Genomic DNA, 17,643 nt, shown 5'->3' with positions numbered 1-17,643 from the left:
TACATCCCATATGTGACCATAGGATGGACAAATATAGTACAGCAAGGACTATAGTAGCCATAAACCATTGGCTTCTAGCATGGGTGCTCAAAGTGCGGCACGGGGGCCATCTGTGGACCCTGACCCCTTTGTCATTGGCCCTATAGGCACATGACAAAAAAAACACCTGCAAAAATTGGGAAAACAATGAGAAAAATAACAATATAACCACAAAGCTTCGTCTTTAAAAAACAAAAACATGTATGTGTGTGTGTGTGTGTATATATATATATATATATATATATGTATATGTATATGTATATATATGTATATGTATATACATACAGTACAGGCCAAAGGTTTGGACACACCTTCTCATTTCAATGCGTTTTCTTTATTTTCATGACTATTTACATTGTAGATTGTCACTGAAGGCATCAAAACTATGACACCTCTGAAGTGAAAACCCTTTCAGGTGACTACTTCTTGTAGCTCATCGAGAGAATGCCAAGAGTGTGCAAAACAGTAATCAGAGCAAAGGGTGGCTATTTTGAAGAAACGAGAATATAAAACATGTGTTCAGTTATTTCACCTTTTTTTGTTAAGTACATACCTCCACATGTGTTCATTCTTAGTTTTGATGCCTTCAGTGACAATCTACAATGTAAATAGTCATGAAAATAAAGAAAACCCATTGAATGAGAAGGTGTGTCCTGAACTGTATCTATATATATATATATATATATATATATATATATATATATACAGTGTATAATATAAAATTTGATAGAACTTGCTTTGGTTTTTGGCTGAGACTAGGGCTCTTGGGCTGGAAAAGGTTGGTGACTACTGCTCTAGTGCTTGGATGTCGTGTCCTTTTAATGTCCTGTCACCATAACTGGTGAGTGGAGTATGTGATGGGGTGAAATGTCCACACAGTTTCACTGCCTCGCCTTGCAACAGCTGCCTTTTATATAAATTATTTTTTTAATTCCGACTTCCTCCGACGGCCTCGATTCTTTCCTTCCTCTCCTTTCTTTTTTTTTTCCCCCTGCAAGATAAAAACTTAATTAGCTGCACAAACGAGGACGGAGATGAAATAATGAGGGCCTCTACCTCCGCACCAGCCCAAACTTTGTTTCCACTTCCTTGACCTTAATAGCAGCAGCCTCATGTGACCGTCTGAGCATCGTTTGCAGGCCTTGTCGCTCCGCATTCGTCAGTCCAAAGGAATGGTTCCTCGGCAGACAATAAACAGGCGTGCTGTGTATGCTGGCTGTGGACCAGGAGAAGAACTTCCTCCTCTTCTCCTAACACAACACATTTCTTTTGGGGTATTGTGTCACGCCCGTAAAGAAAACATTATGACGCTAATTTATCGAATTGAATAGGCTTAACAAATAATAATAATCATAAAATAATACAGTGATTTTCTATAGATAAATAGTGGATACAAGTTGTAATGAATTCCGAATAATTGTGTATGTTAAGTATCCAAAATCTATATTTTCAATGATTATTTGCAATGTTTTACTTTACAATGTAATCGTATATTTTTTGTACATTTAGTACACTGCGAAAAAAAAAATCCATAAACATCCTGATAAAATTCAGAGCTGCCATTGTTTTACTGGAGCAGTTACTGATTTTTTTTTTTAACATCCATCCATCCATCCTTTTTGTACCGCTTGTCACTTACGGGGTCGCGGGGAGTGCTGGAGCCTATCTTATATATTTTTTGCACACACTTGGCATTCTCTTTATGAGCTTCAAGAGGTAGTCACCGGAAATTGTTTTCCCTTCACAGGTGTGCTTGAAGCTCATCGAGAGAATGCCAAGGCTGTGCAAAGCAGTATTTAGAGCAAAGGGTGGCTATTTTGAAGAAACTAGAATATAAAACATGTTTTCAGTTTTTTTCACCTTTTTTTGTTAAGTACAGCTGAGATAGACTCCAGCACCCCCCGCGTCCCCGAAAGGGACAAGCGGTAGAAAATGGATGGATGGACATAACTCCACATGTGTTCATTCATAATTTTGATGCCTTCAGTGACAATCTACATAAATAGTCATGAAAATAAAGAAAACGCATTGAATGAGAAGGTGTGTCCAAACTTTTGGCCTGTACTATATCTATTAGGGATGTCCCGATCCAGGTTTTTGCACTTCCGATCCGATACCGATATTGTTTTTGCATTTCCGATCCGATACCGATACTGACCGATACCGATACTGACCGATACTGGCCTATCCGAGCATGTATTAAAGTTTAAAGTTATTTAGCCTACTTAGTTGTCAGAATCATGTTGAAAAGGGTTTTAGTACTCTTGATAACAACTAGCCAGCTGAATTAGGGGAGTTTGAATAATACCCAATGGTTGGTAACAAGAAACTGACCTGTTTATTCAAGGATAAACACAAAATAGACAAAATTATACATGACAAACAGAAATGGCATCATTGAACTAGTGTTTTGATTGATTGATTGAGACTTTTATCAGTAGGTTGCACAGTGAAGTACATATTCCGTACAATTGACCACTAAATGGTAACACCCGAATAAGTTTTTCAACTTGTTTAAGTCGGGGTCCACTTAAATTGATTCATGATACAGATATATACTATCAGATATATACTATCATCATAATACAGTCATCACACAAGATAATCACATTGAATAATTTACATTATTTATAATCCAGGGTGTGGAGGGGGGCGCCGGATGTAAGTGTCAAAAAGACATCCAAAAGAGTTTGATATGAGAATAAATCTAAAGTTAAAATATAGGGTAGAAATGCACCCATTTGCAGGAAATATAGTCTTGATTTTCAAAATTTTCTTTCAAGGCTTGCATGTCTACATTAAAACATTCTTCTTCATACTGCATTAATATATGCTACTTTTAAACTTTCATGCAGAGAAGGAAATCACAACTAAAAAAATCACTAATTTTTTCATACGGTGTTGATGTGGAAATTTTTGCCTCGGCATTTTGATGGTGTAGGCGTGTGGCACCGAATGGAGATAAGCGTCTCGACAGACGTCACATTATTTGAACAATGATGACGAAAACTGTTTTCTCTGTCGTGTCCGTGTGTCGAAAATTGTTATGCGCTTATTTTTTTATTTGATTTTGTGCGTGGCATAGATTTGCTATGCGCAGAGGACGCTTAAACAGTGCGCAATTGCACAGGCGAGCACCTTAGAGGGAGCGTTGCTCGCACGGCTGCGCTAGCATCACAGCTAACGTTAGCCATGCTACTACCTCTCTGCTCGGGGAGGACGTATACGTATGTGACGTATGACGTGACAGTATGTGACGTGTGTAAGAAGGTGCACTTGCTGTCTGTGAGAGGGAGACACAGGAAAGAGTGAGAAGAGCCTGTCGTGTAATGCCAGCAGCTAAAAGCAACTGCGTGAGAATTCACAGACCTGTGGATGTGTTGAAGGTGTGCTGGAAAATGCGGAACGGAAATTACGGAGCAGCAGAAAAGTGGAATGTACTATTTAAATCGGTGCGTTGGAAAACACGGACCAGAGTTTTTTTTTTAAACTGGATCTGGATCGGCATTTTTCCATGCCTTGCCGATACGCAATTTTTGGCAAATATCGGCAGCCGATCCGATCCAAATATCGGATCGGGACATCCCTAATATCTATAATACATTTTTATTGAACTATTTATCAGTATTATTATTTATTTTTGTATCATTGTAGATATAGAATTTGTAACAACATATTTGTGAAATTTATCCTCATAGCACCCTTTTTTGGACTGTTGGATTTCTTCTCAAACATGTTGTTGGAAAATGGACATCATTTTGTGCCATACATATCCTGCCTAGCAACAAATGACCGCGCAATAATGCCCACCTTTTCGTGACTTTTTTTTTTTTTAACTAAATTTGACTCTGTCTTATTCTTTCTCCTCCCCTAGCATGGATGCGGCAACTTCATCCGGGTGGTGCAGCCGTACAACAGAACCCACTTGTTCATGTGCGGCAGCGGCGCCTACAGTCCCGTGTGCGCCTACGTCAACAGGGGGCGCCGACCCGAGGTGGGCAAACTTGAGACTGGTGCTGGTTTATCCATCCGACGGTGCGTCACTTTGATTCGAGACAAGGTTGGAGCATGGACGGCAGATGGTGGCGCTTTTGTTACCATGGCAACAAAGCCACCCCGGTCCCCCTCGGCACATGGCGGGATTGTGGAGGCTAAAGCCAGTCATTGTAGAGAATTCCTCCCAGGTTCGATGCACACGTTCCTGACAGACGGAGGTTGGCTGGAAAGTCCATCATTAAAGAAGAAGAAGCCGTAACGTTTGTTGGCAGCTTGAGGAAAATCTCCCCTGTGGAATATTTTCTTTACGCTCCAAGTTATGGTGGAGTGCAGCAGCCTGATTAATTCTGCAGCTTCCTTAGGAAGACTCAGAAAAAAGACATCTCAACAACAAGTTATTTTCTTCCATATTTATTGCCGTGAGGTCACGACATCTCCTCTGCCCTGACACAGGAACAAATATTTCACATTGACTCAAGGTCCGAGTCCGGAAAAGGGAGGTGCTCCTTCAACCCGCAAGTCAACACCGTGTCCATCATGCTCAGTAGGTGACGTCTTCTTCCTTCAACACCTCACGCATGCTCTTATTTATGATTTCATTTTGAAAATGTCCAAGACTTTTACACTCTCTCTTTCTCGCGTTTGCCCCTCAGACCAGGAGCTCTTCTCCGGCATGTACATAGACTTCATGGGCACGGACGCGGCCATCTTTAGGAGCCTCACCAAGAGGAACGCCGTGCGCACCGACCAGCACAATTCCAAGTGGCTAAGCGGTGCGGCTCGCAGGTCATATTTTGTCCGTTTTTAGCACGACTTATGGAGGGTGTTCTTCCAATCAGAGCCGGTCTTCATCGACGCTCACCACATCCCCGACGGCACCGACCCCAACGACTCCAAGCTCTACTTCTTCTTCCGCGAGAGGCTGACAGACAACAGCGGCAACACCAAGAACATCCACACCATGGTGGCCCGAGTGTGTCCAGTAAGCGCAGCTCATCACTCCATCTAGAGCTGTCCTATCTAGTATATCACAATGTAGCTACCCAGCTCTAGTCAAGAGTTGACACTAGAGCTGTCCTATCTAGTATATCACAATGTATCTACCCAGCTCCAGTCGAGAGTTGACACTAGAGCTGTCCTATCCAGTCTTTATCATACATTATTAACTCAGCGCTAGTTGAGTTGACACAAGAGCGGTCCTACCTATTCTTAATCACAAATGATTTACCCAACTCTAGTCGAGAGTTGATACTGGAGCTGTCCTATCCGGTCTTTATCAAACATAATTAACTCAGCGCTCGTTGAGAGTTGACACAAGAGCTGTCCTATCTAGTCTTAATCGCAAATTAACTATCCAGCTTTAGTCGATAGTTGACACTATAGCTATCCTATCAAGTCTGTATCACAAATCATATGTAGAGCTTTAGTTGAGAGTTGACACTAGAGCTGTCCTATGCAGCCTTTATCATACATTATTAACTCAGCGCTAGTTGAGTTGACACGAGAGCGGTCCTATCTAGTCTTAATCACAAATTATCTACCCAGCTCTAGTCGAGAGTTGACACTGGAGCTGTCCTATCCGGTCTTTATCAAACATAATTAACTCAGCGCTCGTTGAGAGTTGACACAAGAGCTGTCCTATCTAGTCTTAATCGCAAATAAAATATCCAGCTTTAGTCGATAGTTGACACTATAGCTATCCTATCAAGTCTGTATCACAAATCATATGTAGAGCTTTAGTTGAGAGTTGACACTAGAGCTGTCCTATCCAGTCTTTATCATCATTATTAACTCAGCGCTAGTTGAGTTGACAAGAGAGCGGTCCTATCTAGTCTTAATCACAAATTATCTACCCATCTCTATTCGAGAGTTGACACTGGAGCTGTCCTATCCGGTCTTTATCAGACATAATTAACTCAGCGCTCGTTGAGAGTTGACACAAGAGCTGTCCTATCTAGTCTTAAGCGCAAATTGACTATCTAGCTTTAGTCGATAGTTGACACTATAGCTATCCTATCAAGTCTGTATCACAAATCATATGTAGAGCTTTAGTTGAGAGTTGACACTAGAGCTGTCCTATGCAGTCTTTATCATACATTATTAACTCAGCGCTAGTTGAGTTGACACGAGAGCGGTCCTATCTAGTCTTAATCACAAATTATCTACCCAGCTCTAGTCGAGAGTTGACACTGGAGCTGTCCTATCCGGTCTTTATCAAACATAATTAACTCAGCGCTCGTTGAGAGTTGACACAAGTGCTGTCCTATCTAGTCTTTATCGCAAATTAACTATCCAGCTTTAGTCGATAGTTGACACTATAGCTATCCTATCAAGTCTGTATCACAAATCATATGTAGAGCTTTAGTTGAGAGTTGACACTAGAGCTGTCCTATGCAGCCTTTATCATACATTATTAACTCAGCGCTAGTTGAGTTGACACGAGAGCGGTCCTATCTAGTCTTAATCACAAATTATCTACCCAGCTCTAGTCGAGAGTTGACACTGGAGCTGTCCTATCCGGCCTTTATCAAACATAATTAACTCAGCGCTCGTTGAGAGTTGACACAAGAGCTGTCCTATCTAGTCTTTATCGCAAATTAATTATCCAGCTTTAGTCGATAGTTGATACTATAGCTATCCTATCAAGTCTGTATCACAAATCATATGTAGAGCTTTAGTTGAGAGTTGACACTAGAGCTGTCCTATCCAGTCTTTATCATACATTATTAACTCAGCGCTAGTTGAGTTGACACGAGAGCGGTCCTATCTAGTCTTAATCACAAATTATCTACCCAGCTCTAGTCGAGAGTTGACACTGGAGCTGTCCTATCCGGTCTTTATCAAACATAATTAACTCAGCGCTCGTTGAGAGTTGACACAAGAGCTGTCCTATCTAGTCTTTATCGCAAATTAACTATCCAGCTTTAGTCGGTAGTTGACACTATAGCTATCCTATCAAGTCTGTATCACAAATCATATGTAGAGCTTTAGTTGAGAGTTGACACTAGAGGTGTTCTATCCAGTCTTTATCATACATTATTAACTCAGCGCTAGTTGAGTTGACACGAGAGCGGTCCTATCTAGTCTTAATCACAAATTAACTATCCAGCTTTAGTCGATAGTTGACACTATAGCTATCCTATCAAGTCTGTATCACAAATCATATGTAGAGCTTTAGTTGAGAGTTGACACTAGAGCTGTCCTATGCAGCCTTTATCATACATTATTAACTCAGCGCTAGTTGAGCTGACACGAGTGCGATCCTATCTAGTCTTAATCACAAATTATCTACCCAGTTCTAGTCGAGAGTTGACACTGGAGCTGTCCTATCCGGTCTTTATCATACATATTTAACTCCGCACTCATTGAGAGTTGACACAAGAGCTGTCCTATCTAGTCTTAATCGCAAATTAACTATCCAGCTTTAGTCGATAGTTGACACTATAGCTATCCTATCAAGTCTGTATCACAAATCATATGTAGAGCTTTAGTTGAGACTTGACACTAGAATTGTCCTATCCAGTTTTATCACAATTTGTTAACTCATTACTAGTTGAGTTGACACTAGAGCTGTCCCATCTAGTCTTAATCATAAATTAACTATCCAGCTCTAGTCGATAGTTGACACTACAGCTATCCTATCAAGTCTTTATCACAACTTCTATATAGGGCTTTAGTTGAGACTTGACATGAGAGTTGTCCTATCCAGTTTTTTTTACAATTTGTTAACTCATTACTAGTTGAGAGTTGATACTAGAGCTGTCCTATCTAGTCTTAAACACAAATGATCTATGCAGCTCCAGTCGATAGTTGACAGTTAAGCTATCGTATCAAGTCTTTATCACAAATCATATATCTAGCTTTTGCCGCGAATTGACACTACAGTTGTCCTATCCAGTTTTTATCACAATTTATTAACTCATTACTAGTTGAGAGTTGACACTATAGCTGCCCTATCTTGTCTTGATCAAAACGTATTTACCCTTTTCTAGTCTAAGGTTGACACTGCGGTTGTCCTAGCTAGTCTTTATCACAAATGATTTACCTAGCTGTAGTCGAGAGTCGACACTACAGCTATCCTATCTATTTTTTATCGCAAATTACACATCCAGCTTTAGTCTAGACTTGACACTAGAGTTGTCCTATCCAGTTTTTATTACTATTTATTAACTTGTTACTAGTTGAGAGCTGGCACTAGAGCTGTCCTATCTAGTCTTAATCACTATCCAGCTCTAGTCGATAGTTGACACTAGATCTGTCCTATATAGTCTTCATCACATCTACCCAGCTCTAGTCGAGAGTTTACACTGCAGTTGTCCTATCTAGTTTTTTATCACTGTTTATTTATCCAGTTCTATTCATGAGTTGACAACAAAGCTGTCCTATTCAGTCTTTAGTACAATGTATTAACTCAGGTCTAGTCAGGAGTTGACACTATGGCTGTTCTATCTAGTATTTATCACAATCCACCTACCCAGCTCTAGTCAAGAATTGTCACTATGGCTGTCCTAGCTAGAGTTGATCACAATTAACTACCCGGCTGTCGTCGAGAGTCGACCCGAGAGCTGTCCTACCTACTGTATGGGCCTGTTCTTGTTGTTATGTTGGGCTTGAGATGCTTTTCTTCTTGGCAGAGCGACATCGGAGGACAGCGCAGTCTGGTCAACAAGTGGACCACCTTCCTCAAGGCCAGGATGGTGTGTTCCGTCCTGGAGGAGGACGGCACCGAGACTCACTTTGATGAACTCGGTGAGTCTCTGCTCTGTTTTGAATTCCAAGGCTTTTGTAGTCCTGAAGGTCCTTTTGCTTTCTCCGTAAACAAGCCACGGGACTTCCTCACTTTATCCGGGATTTGGACCCCGGGACTCGACGGCTGCCATAACACGTCCTCTGTTGCTCCTTGGAAGCTCATATTGCTTAATACACACACACACACACACACACACACACACACACACCACCTTGCAGCTCATCACTACATCTGCAAACGCATCCATTGTTTAAAGTGTGTTGGACGCGTTTTGGCAACAATGCCTGTAGAAGGAAGATAAAACTGAAGACTTCTCGTGTGTCTCTCCTGCAGAAAGTGTGTTTTTGCTGGAAAGCGATCATCCCAAAGGCCTCTTGGTGTTCGGGGTCTTCACATCCACAAGGTAGCAAATTCCTGTACGCTTTGACTGGAAAGTTTGATTCTGATAGCGCCAAACAAACTACGGATCATAGGCAGGGAAAACTTGTATTTCCTTACAACCCCAGCTTTCTGAATCTGCTACAAAATGATCGAGTCATAAGTATATTATGCTACCTTTCACCAGCTTTGCCTACAGTTAGTAATGCCAGTGTTCTTTTGACCCGTTGTTACAGTACAGACGATCCATAACGTTAAGTTAAAAGTTAAGTTAAAGTACCAATGATTGTCACAAACACACTAGTTGTGGTGAAATTTGTCCTCTGCATTTGACCCATCCTTTTGTTCACCCCGTGGGAGGTGAGGGGAGCAGTGGGCAGCAGTGGTGCCGCGCCCGGGAATCATTGTTGCAACTTCGACCAATTTTAGCTAGCTCAAGCAAGGTAGATCTACTCAATTGCTATCACTAATTTTTATAGATGCCTAACAATTTCGGCCGACCGATATAATCAGGCAATATCGCCATAAAAATTAGAAATGCATTTTTCTGACGATAATTTATTATCATTATTAGCCTTTATTTAACCAGGTAAAATCCCATTGAGATCAAAGATCTCTTTTCCAAGGGAGACCTGGCCAAGAGGGCAGCAGCAAGGTTACATTAAAAACAGTAAACAAATACATAAAACATCACATTTACAACATTAAAACTTGCTCACATGGCACATGTGCATACAGACAAGGTAGACTGCAGTCCTTTCACAGAAGCTTTAAACTCATTCAACGTAACTAGGGTTTGAAGTTTAATATTCGATTGTAGGTTATTCCAAGCCTTCGGTGCTGAAAACCTAAATGCTTTCTTGCCCAGTTCAGTTCTTTCTTTGGGGATGACAAATTGCAGAACATTCATTGAACGAAGATTGTGACTTCCTTGTTTCTTTGTTAAAAGACAAGACAGATAAGATGGAGTGATATCCAGAATGGTTTTGTAGATGAAAACATACCAATGATTGAGGCGTCGAGCACATAAAGATGTCCAGTTAACCATTGAGTATAACACACAGTGGTGAGTAAGGGGAGCGCAGTTGGTGATGAATCTCAGTGCCCCGTGGTACACACTATCCTGCTTGTGGAGACAACCAGCAGTAGCATTCATGTACAACACATCTCCATAGTCAATAACAGGTAAAAAGGTTGTTTCCACCAATTTCTGTTTCACAGTAAAAGAAAAGCAAGACTTGTTTCTATAATAAAATCCCAGTAAAAGTTTCAGTTTTTTTACAACATACTGAATGTGTAATAATGACACCAAATGAATGTATGTGTAATCACGTGACCTTCACCAGTCAAAGATTCGATAGGACAGCTCTCATGTCAAACAAAGCTAGTTTAATCAGTTCCTGCTCTTAGACGAGATATACCCATCTCTAGTCGAGAGTCAGCACTAGGCCTGTCCTATCATCGCAATTCATTTATGTAGCTCTAGTCAAGAGTTTACACTATCGCTCTCCTATCTAGTTTTTATCACAATTTATCCACCCAGCTCTAGTCGATGATCGACACTGGAGCTGTCCTATCATCACAATTGATTTATCTCGCTCTCATCAAGAGTTTACACCAGGGGTAGGGAACCTATGGTTCTAGAGCCAGATGTGGCTCTTTTGATGACTGCATCTGGCTCTCAGATAAATCTTAGCCGACATTGCTTAACACAATAAGTAGTGAATAATTCCGTTGGTAATCACAGTGTTAAAAATAACGTTCAAATTATAAAACATTCTCATGTATTTTAGTCCATCCATCCGTTTTTTATCGCACCTGTTCAAGAAGTCGAATTAATAAGAAGTATTTTATTTAGTATTGGTTAGCTTTAGAATAACAGTGTTATTAAAAAGAATACGAGACTTATTATCCTCAAAAAATGTTGGTCTTACTTAGAAATGCACGCATTTAGTTGTATTCAGTGTTGAAAAATATTATATGGCTCTCACGGCAATACATTTTGAAATATTTGGCTTTCATGGCTCTCTCAGCCAAAAAGGTTCCCGATCCCTGGTTTACACTATGGCTGTCCTATTTAGTCTTGATCAAAATGTATCTATCCAACTAGAGTCGAGAGTCGACAATAGAGCTTTCCTAGCTAGTCTTTATCAGAATTTATCTATCCAGCACTAGTCAAAAGTCGGCCCCGGCGCAGTCCAATCTAGTCTTATCACAATTTATCTAACCAGTTCTAGTGAACACCAGTGCTGACCTATCTAGTCTTTATCACAATTATTCTGTCCAGCTCTTGCAGAGAGTCAGTACTAGAACTGTCCTATCTAGTCTTAGAGATTGAGCCGATGAAGTCTGCTCGGACAAGCTGAACAGTCCAGTTGTGTTTGATTCAATGCCCTGAGAACACAATAATGTCCTGCATGAATGAAGTTATTCACAAGCATGATGACATCATCAATGTGCGCCGTGCTTCAGAGAGCAACAGGCTTGCCAGCACAGTATGTCCACGGTCTGGAATATTTCACCTCTGAGTTGTAAATATTATTATCAGTTGACGTTTTTATCCAAAAATGTCAGCATATCCGATATGCGCAAAAAAGCCAATATCGAGCACCACTAATAAATGTCCTTTGTTGTGAGGTCACTTGTTGTTAGGCAGACTTTGCAGGGCAAAAACATATGGACTATTGAAACTCAAAAGGTAATAAAAACACAAAACTTACACTCAGTAACACAACCAATAAAGGACAGGGAGAACGAAAAAAAAACAGTTGAAATGATTTGTGGTTCAAAAATATCAAAAAGTCAACTTGATTGATCGCAAAATGTCACAGCTGAGATGCAATTTTAGCTAGCTGCTGCAACAGGATGATTTCCCCTGCACCCACTTGTTGCTAGGCAGAATTTACAGGCCGCAGTCATGTGCACCCCTTGAACTCAACAGTTGTTTTTGAATGGACATAAACCAGTCACATTGACCAAAATGTGGACCGTAGTCCAGTGAAAAACATGTCAACAATAAAATGGCCGCTAACCATTTTTTTTTAAATGATAGAAATATTATGCCAGAGGCAGCCCTGATTGCTTCTGTCCGAGCGTATCGTGTGTCAGTCTGGATGAGCGTGGCAAATTCTCAAGGCGGGTCACTCGATCCTTCTGTTTTCATCTCTAATTGAGTCGGTATGGTTGACCCCAAGTGGCGCTGGCACAGCGGCGGCCTCACCAAAGACCCTCGCTATCCGCCGTGTCCGACAAGCTAATGCGGCCAACCCAAACACCGCAAACGCTGCTTGTTATTCTTTAGCACAGCTTTATTCCTCTTAATCCTTTTTGCACAATGCGCTTCTGTTCCTGCTGCGCTTTGAAGCGAGGAATACGAGGTGAACGACGACTCTCATGACCTCAGAGAAACTTTGCAAAACCGCCCTTCGATCTTTTCTCTCGTCTTAGCTCCGTCTTCAAGGGCTCGGCGGTGTGCGTGTACAACATGGCCGACGTCCTCACCGTCTTCAACGGGCCCTTCGCTCACAGGGACGGACCCAACTTCCAGTGGGTGGCCTTCCAGGGACGCATCCCGTACCCGAGGCCTGGGACCGTAAGTTTCCTTTTGGGAAATTACAGGGATTTTACGTGTCATAGTCACGATTTTCTTAACAAAGTTTGTTGGTTCTCATGAGAACATTACATTTCCTTTACGAGGACATTTCACTGAGTCCATGCTTGTTTAAATCTGTCAAAATAAACTCACATCTATGTCTTTTTTCATCTGTAAATTTAATAAAACACATATTGAACTAGGAAAAAATGTGTATTGGCCATCTTGGGCAAATTCCTTTCAATTTTGTACAAGGTTCCTAAACTGAACATGACTCATTCAAGTAACAGAACTGAAAGTAACAATTAGCGTAGAATTAACAAATACATGAAATAGAGCTACATGACATGTATGCTAATAGCATGTTGACACTAAGTACATTACAGTGGTTAAACACAATTATTAAAAATAAATAAAATAACATTAAAAAAAATAGTTTAGGTAGCAGGACTGTGCTGAGATATCATAGTTGAATTATAATCAAATACCCACAAAAATAAATGAGTGAATTACTTTTGGTCTTCTAATGGCCTGCAGAGGATCTGAATGACGCAATTTCCTGTGGACCATTTTGACAAGTGGAATATTCCCCATTTTTTGAGGGTAGGATGAGGGGAAGTAATGTGTTAGCTTAATAGGACTCGTAAAAATCCCAGGAACCGACTACAGTGTGAATTGTAAAAGAAAAGAAACTTAATGTATAGCTGGGATAAGAAGTAACAGAAATATGTAAAAAAAAATCAGAGCTCCCTAAACTGTTTTACTTTTAGTATGTAGTTTATATATGTATATATGTAAAAATGTGTGTGTGTGTGTGTGTGTGTGTGTGTGTGTGTGTGTGTGTGTGTGTGTGTGTGTGTGTGTGTGTGTGTGTGTATATATATATACACATAAATATGTGTGTATAGATGTATAATTATAAATGTATATATGTGAGTATACATATATATATGTGTGTATGTATATGCATGTGTATGTGTATGTATATATGTAGATATGTGTGTATGTTAATGTATGTGTATATATGTATATGCATGTGTATGTGTATATATATATATTTTTTTATATATATATATATATATATATAATATTATATTTATTTATTAATTTTGTTGTCTTGTCCTTTACCTGTCCCCACAATGTCCCCCTCCGTCTTCAATCAATCTATCAAAGTTTATTTATATAGCCCTTAATCATTGTGATTAAGGGATATAAATAAACTTTGATTGATTGATCACAAGTGTCTCAAAGGGCGGCACAAGCCACAACGACATCTTCTTTTTCTATGCTCTTTTTTTCTCTTTTGTAAAATAAATCTGTTCAGCATATTTGGGCATCTGAGTGGCTGAATAGGACAGATTAAACTTTTTTTTTGTCTTACTTAGGACATCCCGCGGGCCAGATTTTGGGTGCTTGTTGGCCGGATATAGTTTGGGGCCCCCTGCTTTAAATGCGGCTACTGCCATCTTGTGGAGTCAGTAAAATATTATATTAGTGGGTTGCCTACAGCCACATCTGTAGTTTATGGGATTTTATGTACCATTTTGTAATAAATTCTCCTGCATCTCTTCACCTTGTTCCGGTTGTTGACTTGTTCCCCCCTGCCCCTTAGTGTCCCGGCGGCGCCTTCACACCGGACATCCACACCACCAAAGAGTTCCCGGACGACGTGGTTAACTTCGTCCGCAACCACCCGGTCATGTTCAATGCGATATATCCTATCGGGAGGAGACCTCTGGTGGTCCGCACGGGGGCCGACTACAAGTACACGTCGGTGGCTGTTGACCAGGTGGCGGCGGCGGATGGAAACTACCAAGTACTGTTCTTGGGCACCGGTAGGAAGACTGAAATTTGACCAGCTTAGAATGGGAAAAAGGGACACAAGTGCTGGTGTTTGATCAGGCAGCATTTTTGTTTCTCCAGGCCAAATTTTTGAAGAGCAGCCAGCACACTTTTGTTTTTTTCTTATCAGATATTTTCCATGTAACAAAATTCTCCTCTTCCTCCAGACAAAGGTACCGTCCAGAAGGTGATCGCCCTGCCCACCAACCACTCCCTGCATGAGGATCTGATCCTGGAGGAGCTGGAAGTCTTTAAGGTTACATTCTTTCTTTTATCACTTTCCACAATCACAGAGGAAGAGGATGAGGAGGAGGAAGGTTTAGGGGCAGGCAGACAACGATGGACGTTTTAGTCTGGAGTCTCCTTGTTGTCTAGTGAGCAAGCTTTGCTGTTTTAGCTCAGCAAATTTGTCATGAACTTAAGCAGCTGGAAACCAGGCTGTTCTCCCAAAAGGCACGCTAGGTTGCACAGCCCTGAAGGCGATAGTTACAGTTCCATATTGGAACTCTTCTGCTACTGAACCGCTGCGCACAAAAGAGTGAAATACGTCAAAACATTCGCCCCAACCGTGTTGCCCAGGGACGTACGGTCGGGGTAGGCAGCTGAGTCAGAGCCTCACTGGTTTAGATGAAAAATCAAAACAATAGGAGGGGCGTAACGGTATTATAAATACCACAGTATTTCTGTATGAAAATCATCACAATAATACCGTGAGGTGTAACGGTCAGTGTCGTTTTTTCATCTCACAAAATTCTCTGCGTAGCGCGAGCGTGTGGGAGGTCGTCAAGGTGAGAGAAAGATTATTTTTTTGGACATTTGTTGAGGGTTTCATTCAAATCCATCCATAACTTTTTGAGTTATGTTGCTAGCTAGCAGACAGACAAACAAACCCTGGCGAAAAACTCAACTGCTTTATACTGCAGGGCAAAGTCGCCGCCTTCGTCTGAAGTTTTTCCAAGATGACACGTAAAGCCGGTCAGAAGTTGTGATGTTTTAACCCACTTTTTTTTTTTTCAATAACATTGAATCAACTTGTCGTTAAATTGATTTATTATCCTTTTTTTAAGTAGGAACAAACAAACAAAAGTTTCATGACACACACTGCAGGAAACACAAGTAATATAAGAAGCTACTTGAAAAAACCACCACCCGGAAAATATATTTGATACAAAGGAGGCCAAGCATCAATTTGTGAGGTATTTACATTATCCAACGTTACATTGTCAGCTATCTTTTTTTGAGAATCAGCAATTTCCAAAGCGATGTCCACTACAGAGATAGATAGATAGATAGATGGACGGATAGATAGATAGATAGATAGATAGATAGATAGATAGATAGATAGATAGATAGTACTTTATTGATTCTTTCAGGAGAGTTCCCTCAGGAAAATTACAATTCCAGCAGCAGTGTACAGAATTGAGATCTAATTTAAAAAGTAAAATGTAAATAATGGGGGTATATGTTATTGTTTTGCATCCCCTGTCATCCTAGTACTTCCCCCCTACCCCCCCCCCCCCCTTTCCCGTAGGCTTAGTATTGTACTGTGAGATTTTGATACAGTTACATCCCTAAAATATAAGAAGAATACTTGATCAAATAAGTATTATTTGGTCTTTAAACTGAATTATAAATGTATTGTCCGTATTATTTCAAACATTCTTTAACATTTTCTTCACTGAAATGTTTTACATTTGCACATTACTTGATCACATAAAGTGCTGATATGTGTACCAATGATTGTCACACACACTAGGTGTGGTGTGACACTCTCCACATCCACACTTATCAATTTTTGGCACATTTTAGCTGATTGATATTTCTGATTGATTACAAAACTTTAAGGAGTTAAACAAGGTAGAAGTCGAATTTTCACATACTTTTAATATGTAATTATATTAATTATTAAATAAATATTCATTACATTAATATAATACGTATATATATATATATACATATATATACATATATATATATATATATATATATATATATATATATATATATATATATATTTACATATTCTGTTATACTTAACATGCAATTTTTTTTATACCAATGTGGCCCCCAAGTCAAAAAGTTTGCTCATCCCTGGGATAAGTGAACCCTGCTATTACAAACATATTAGATGGTGCAGGTGTAACTAATGTAGTGAAGCCTGCCTGTGAATCCCCTTTAAACCCCTAAAGTGTGTTCCTACTTCTTTGAATGTCTAATATAAAAAAGTAATAATAATAAGCCCTGTGTTAATTGTGTGCTAAACTGCTGAACCATCTTGTGTATTGCAGAGCCAAGCTGCGGTTACAAACTTGAGAATCTCGCCTAAAAAAGTAAGTGTTCCCTCCAGAATCATTTATTGTCTACATGCGTTTCTTTGCTTCTCTCCAGTGCCGGCTAACCCCGCCCCCAGGCCAGGAATTAAATTGAATTGTGGCGGCACTGCTGCGTCCACTTAGGAAGACAAACATGGCGGCAGGCTGACCTTTGAACTGTTTGGTTTTGCAGCAACAGCTCTACGTCAGCTCGGAGTTGGGGGTCTCTCAGGTCTCTCTGCACCGCTGTCACGCTTACGGCTCGGCCTGCGCTGACTGCTGCCTCGCCAGGGACCCCTACTGCGCCTGGGACGGCCTCAGCTGCTCCCGCTTTTACCCCAGCGGGAAAAGGTTTGACACTTTTCCTGACGCCATCTCTGGCCACAACACCTGAACACCTGCATCGGTTTAATGCAAACTCCCCAAACTTTTTTCACAAAGTACCACCTCAGAAAACACTTGGCTCTCCAAGCACCACCATAACGACAAACATTAAAATACAGTGGCCTAGTAGGCCTAATTATTCATTAAAAACAAGGTAGAGGTTTTATTTAACAAGTATATTGAATATTTTTGTCCACTGTAACATTACACACAGTTTGAACAGTAACACTTAATTTCATTAAGTGATTTTTTTGGCATACCACTAGATGGACCACTAGTGGTACACGTACCACAGTTTGAGAATCACTGGTTTAATGTATACGTCTCTAGATCCCGAATATAAGACTTTT

General features: G+C 40.4%; 1 protein-coding gene across 3 annotated transcripts in view; it reads left to right on the top strand.

The window, feature by feature from the left end:
• Positions 1-17,643, top strand: part of sema3c (sema domain, immunoglobulin domain (Ig), short basic domain, secreted, (semaphorin) 3C) — an 88,048-nt gene that overhangs the window by 66,094 nt on the left and 4,311 nt on the right. For all 3 annotated transcript variants that reach the window (XM_061959615.1, XM_061959613.1, XM_061959614.1), the window contains 11 exons: positions 3,914-4,033; positions 4,489-4,579; positions 4,689-4,808; positions 4,875-5,017; positions 8,670-8,784; positions 9,119-9,188; positions 12,611-12,755; positions 14,368-14,590; positions 14,765-14,853; positions 16,886-16,927; positions 17,103-17,260. In XM_061959615.1, the coding sequence (XP_061815599.1) occupies positions 3,914-4,033; positions 4,489-4,579; positions 4,689-4,808; positions 4,875-5,017; positions 8,670-8,784; positions 9,119-9,188; positions 12,611-12,755; positions 14,368-14,590; positions 14,765-14,853; positions 16,886-16,927; positions 17,103-17,260 (1,316 nt within the window). The remainder of the gene's footprint in view (positions 1-3,913; positions 4,034-4,488; positions 4,580-4,688; positions 4,809-4,874; positions 5,018-8,669; positions 8,785-9,118; positions 9,189-12,610; positions 12,756-14,367; positions 14,591-14,764; positions 14,854-16,885; positions 16,928-17,102; positions 17,261-17,643) is intronic.

This window comes from Nerophis lumbriciformis, linkage group LG05, assembly GCF_033978685.3.
Source record: "Nerophis lumbriciformis linkage group LG05, RoL_Nlum_v2.1, whole genome shotgun sequence".
NCBI lineage: Eukaryota > Metazoa > Chordata > Actinopteri > Syngnathiformes > Syngnathidae > Nerophis > Nerophis lumbriciformis.
This window is presented reverse-complemented; position numbering and strand designations above follow the sequence as displayed.